Source organism: Melanostigma gelatinosum (assembly GCF_949748355.1).
Source record: "Melanostigma gelatinosum genome assembly, chromosome: 17".
NCBI classification, from domain to species: Eukaryota; Metazoa; Chordata; class Actinopteri; order Perciformes; family Zoarcidae; genus Melanostigma; species Melanostigma gelatinosum.
Window position 1 is genome coordinate 22,800,138 of NC_136650.1, and position 5,000 is coordinate 22,805,137.

Below are 5,000 nucleotides of genomic sequence, written 5' to 3' on the forward strand. Positions count from 1 at the left end.
ACACCTTTTGTAAGACACGTGTTGAAGAGTAAATATCACGTGTGAGCATTAATTTAGGCTGAACTGTGGTGTTACACTAGCAGCACCAGTAGTAGCACGTTTCCCTGTAATGATGTTACTAAATTAAGCTCTACATCTCGTCAAGCTTTGGTTTTCAGCAGCTTTTGATGCTTCTAGATTTAGTATTTCCCAGAGGTTCCAGATGTGCATTCTTTCCATGCTATAACACCAACATCTATATAATGAATGCAGATGTTTTTCACCCCCAGCTGAAGTGTTTTTGGTTCTGTGTCTTCAGTCTCTGGTCATTCCTGAGAAGTTCCAGCACATCCTCCGTGTTCTCAACACGAACATCGATGGCAGGAGGAAGATCGCCTTCGCCATCACTGCCATCAAGGTGAGTGAGGTCTCCTATGGAGCGGTGCCGTGTGCAAAGGTTTAACGTGCACTCATTCTTTGTAGGAACGTTGTGTTTGTCCGTCTGAGACTTGACCTGATGGGTGGTTCTTCATCTGAGAGTTTCTTTGAGACATTTGTCTTGTTTTATAATAACTGTCAACGTCTGTCTCGTGTCAGGGTGTTGGCAGACGTTACGCTCACGTCGTCCTGAGGAAGGCCGACATCGACCTCAACAAGCGGGCCGGAGAGCTGTCTGATGATGAGGTGAGGGGGTCTGTAGTCTCGTTTAAAGCCTCCAGACTGTGGCGACGCTGCAGTGTGTCGTGTGTTTTAAAGTCTGGACGTGTTTCAGGTTGAGCGTGTGGTGACCATCATGCAGAACCCTCGCCAGTACAAAATCCCCGACTGGTTCCTCAACAGGCAGAAGGACGTCAAGGACGGCAAATACAGCCAGGTAGGTGACCGCCACTGAAGCACATGTTGACCCAAAACCACCGGCGCACTGATGTAAAACCTATTAAACATAGAAAGTTGAGTTATATGAGCAGATGTTAGTCTTTACGTGTACAGATGTGTGACTGAATAATAACTTTAAAGACATTTATCAGTCGGATGACTTTGTTTTTCCTCGTGCGTCTGAACGTGGTCTGGATTTAGAGGATTTGTTTCATGTTGTGATGTGTTGAAGCAGATGAATAACGGAACATGAACGAGGTTCCGCTGCATTCTTCGCGTGTGAAATGACGAAAGCGTCTCTCGGCTGTTTTCAGGTCCTCGCTAACGGTCTGGACAACAAGCTGAGAGAAGATCTGGAGAGGCTGAAGAAGATCAGGGCTCACCGGGGTCTCCGGCACTTCTGGGGGTAAGACGTCCGGTTATTCAGTCTACAGTGTAGTCTGTGCATCTCGTCCTCATTAAACTGTCCCACGTTAGATTTACTGTCCTATTTAAGATGCTGCTGACAGCTAAACATGAAGTTACGTCGACCAAAGTGTTTTTATAAATTAATTAGTGCTGGGCAATGATTAAAATATTTATTCGCATGGATTTTTTGCGATTTAATGCATTTTTAAAATGCGTTTCAAATGCGTTAACGCGTGATAAAATAATTGTCGGTGTTAATTAACGAATGCGAAAATAACGCGTTAGATAGATACTTTATTTCAGACTCTGGGTCCATACAGACAGATACATAAAGACAGATACAAACAATAAAAGTACAGAGGCCGAGCAATGCCTTACAAAGAGACAGCTGTTAAACTTGCCCAGCACTAAAATGAATATGATCAGCTTCATTATTCAGGAGTCCTAAAGTTCAGTCGGTCAACATGAGTGAAAGTAGCATCTGATTATCGGGTAGATGATGTTCAGCTGACTTGTTCTCGTATTAACAGTCTTCTTCTTCTCTCCTTCCAGTCTGCGTGTGCGCGGTCAGCACACTAAGACCACCGGGCGTCGCGGTCGCACCGTCGGCGTGTCCAAGAAGAAGTAAACTCTGCTTCGCTTTTTGTTTTCAATAAAACACCACCGTTCAAAATGTGTTTGTGCTAATTCACTTGTTTGGAAGATAAACAATATCTAATGTGTAGGAAGAATAAACCAGAAGAGCAGATCAATAGAAAGTATTCTGAATCTATTCCCAACAAATGTCATTTCACACAACTGTGTTTTATTGTCCTGACGAGTTTAAGTACACGACAGGAGAAAAGGGAAATATTGTTCTTAATATACAAATGTTTCATAGAGACTGAGGTAAGCTAAGAACTTGTATGGCTGCAGGAAATAAAGTGCATACACACGGAAATGATTTAAAACATGGAAGTGAGACGTATGGCTTATTGGGAGGAAACACCCTGTGGACAGTTCATACAGGAACTCATGCAGAGCCGACACTTCTTTAAAACTCAAGGAATAAAACAAGCAACAGACTTTAAACCATCTAAAATATTGTTCTTAAAATATGCAGTCAACCTGTCCTACCCCAGTGCATGCTGGGACAGGATAGTCAGTTTAAAAAGAATCTGGAATGACTGAACGTTAGACGTGTAACATCAAAGTAAGACAAGAAACTGCGTGAACCAAGAGAGCAGCAAAGGGCTTCAGTCACCTTAGAAATGAACTTATGCAAAAGATTTCATCAATTTATTCAAGTTTTTTTTTTTTTAATCTTTGATCTACTGCAGAAAGACTCAAGTCTTCAAGCGATTAAAACCTGCAGAGCGAGTCCAGAACTTCCATATTGTCACCTCAAACTTACAACTTAATCTTCTATAATTATGACTGTCAAATATTGTAAATTTGGACCCAAAACATGAGTTTCGTAAAGTGGACTTGTTCCCTCCTGGCTGAAGCCGGTGTCCTCCGTGTTAAGAGATTAAAGTAAAGTGTGTCTGAGAATCTTTCACCGGCACTAAAACCATTTCAGATTTCAGATGTGGAGACTTTTAAACGTTTGCAGTCGTTGCGTATTCTTCAGGTAATGTGTTCAAACTGAAACAAGAGGACGAAGTCTGTTTGAAATCTGCAGGTCCATCGTCCAGTGTTGGTTTATAATCGGATTATTATCGTTACATGAAGCCTTATTAAGCTTATTAACCACAGAAGAAAAGATGATATTCAGTGGCTTCTATATATGTTTTTCTTCCATGTAAATCCTTCAGAAACGTAATCAAATCTTAATGTCGGAAAAAAGATGCGCTGATAATGAGCCGTGTACCCCCCCCCACCTCTCACCCCTCCCTCTGTGTCTGTGTGGGGGGAGACTTCTGTGCCGGCTGCTGCTCCTTGGTGGGAGCGTAGAAGAGCTCCAGAGGCTTCCTCACCTTCCAGTACTTCTCGTTGACCAACTCCAGAGTCAGAGAGCCGTTCAGCGTCTGAGAGGAAAGAAACACACCTCAGAACCTGCTCGGGTAGAACCTGCTCGGATAGAACCTGCTCAGATAGAACCTGCTCGGATAGAACCTGCTCGGATAGAACCTGCTCAGATAGAACCTGCTCAGATAAGAACCTGCTCAGATTAGAACCTGCTCAGATTAGAACCTGCTCAGATAGAACCTGCTCAGATAGAACCTGCTCAGATAGAACCTGCTCAGATAGAACCTGGACTACGTGTGGACCTGAACCACAACAGGTCAAGAAGAAAATGTGACCTGGAAGTGTTGGACAGAACAAACTGTTATTCTATATTATTCTGGATCTGTGTTCTGTGACGTCGTATTAGGCCAAATGTAGACGGACAATAATAACAACAGAACTAGGAGAGGAACGAAAGAGGGCGTTCTCCAGAGAACCCTTACATCTAAAGGTAAAGCTTGCTCGTCACTCACAGAGAACTGTCCTCTGGTCATGATGTAGATGGTGTACTGCTTCTCACTGATGTTCCTCAGACTCGAGCCCTCTCCTCCCGTCTCCTCCCGTCCTCTGTCCTCCGTCTCCCCGTTGGTCCGTCCTTCCTCCAGAGCGATGCGCAGAGCCAGGTACTTAGACAGGTGGTCCACTGTGGCGTTGGCGGTCGTCTTCACGTATCTAGAGGAGGAAGAGCGTCAGTGAGGGTTTGAGTCTGTAGAGTCAAAATTTAAAGACACGAAAGACCGACGGAAACAGTTCTCAGTATTAAGACCGTTTTTAACAAATCATGAAGGTTTCAGGTGTCAAAAGCATCTCAAGCTTTTAAAAGCAGAAACTTGAGTTGAGATTCTGTGATTCATCTTATTAAGATGAACCTTTATGAGAGATACGCACAGAGGTACAGAAGGTTCAGTGGAGATGTGAACATTGTGGATTCTGCTGCTGAAAACGACTGATTCAGAGAAAAAAGAATAATTTGAAGGCAAGATATTTATAAATGATGAGAAGAACTGCATTTAATGAAGCTTCTTCTCATTCAGTTTGACTGAAGTTGACTCAAACACAACCCGACATGTATGAATGGACCTAATGCATCATCATCATCATCATCATCATCCCAAACTCACTCAACTTCTTAGGAATTTGATTGGCTCATTTTCTCACAAACCAACGACACAATGCATCATGAGTAATTGTTCCTAATTTATGCAGATTATTCGTAGTATCTTTGTAAATATGATATAAATAAATAAATAGATAATTTACATTTTGTTCTTTTTCTTTTTTACACAAAGCCTTGGTCGTGTCTGCAGTAAATAAACAACTTCTGTAATTTCCTCCATCGACAGGAAGTCCAAGTTTTATGTTTATGTTTTGGGTGAGCTGGCCCGTTACCACAGAATCTGATCCGGTCTCACCTGGTCTGGCTGTAGTCCTCGGCCTGGACCAGCTCCGGGTGCGGCCTGAACACCAGCTCGATCTCCGAGGCCGGCCTCTCCTTGTGGCGCCTCGGCGGGCGGGCGGGGCTTCCGCTGTCCGCCTCGGGGCCCGAAACGACGACGCCGCCGTCGTCCGACGCCCGCGGCCGCTTGCGGCTCGGCCCGGCCTCCGAGGGGGTCTGAACCGGAGGGAGGGGGGCGTGCGAGGGGGCGGAGTCGTGAGACAGGTGTGAGCGGGCGTCGCCGTTGTCCTCGGCGCCGCTGAAGGTGGTGTTGTCGCTCTCCTGGGCCGGCTTCTTCACCCGGTGGTTCCTG

At 44.7% G+C, this 5,000-nt stretch overlaps 2 protein-coding genes across 2 annotated transcripts in view; one reads left to right on the forward strand and one right to left on the reverse strand.

Annotated features, from left to right (window-relative positions):
- rps18 (ribosomal protein S18) overlaps positions 1-1,938 on the forward strand; it is a 2,486-nt gene extending 548 nt beyond the window's left edge. Inside the window, exons 2-6 of the mRNA XM_079288316.1 lie at positions 299-397; positions 577-663; positions 752-853; positions 1,170-1,261; positions 1,816-1,938. Of these exons, the coding sequence (XP_079144442.1) occupies positions 299-397; positions 577-663; positions 752-853; positions 1,170-1,261; positions 1,816-1,891 (456 nt within the window). The 3' untranslated portion in view covers positions 1,892-1,938. The remainder of the gene's footprint in view (positions 1-298; positions 398-576; positions 664-751; positions 854-1,169; positions 1,262-1,815) is intronic.
- Positions 1,939-2,527: 589 nt separating this feature from the next.
- The window catches only part of LOC306791537 (E3 ubiquitin-protein ligase RING2-A-like), a 4,933-nt gene continuing 2,460 nt past the window's right edge, over positions 2,528-5,000 (reverse strand). The window contains 3 exon segments of the mRNA XM_079288315.1: positions 2,528-3,272; positions 3,726-3,924; positions 4,665-4,997. Coding sequence (XP_079144441.1) covers positions 3,129-3,272; positions 3,726-3,924; positions 4,665-4,997 — 676 coding nt within the window. The 3' untranslated portion in view covers positions 2,528-3,128.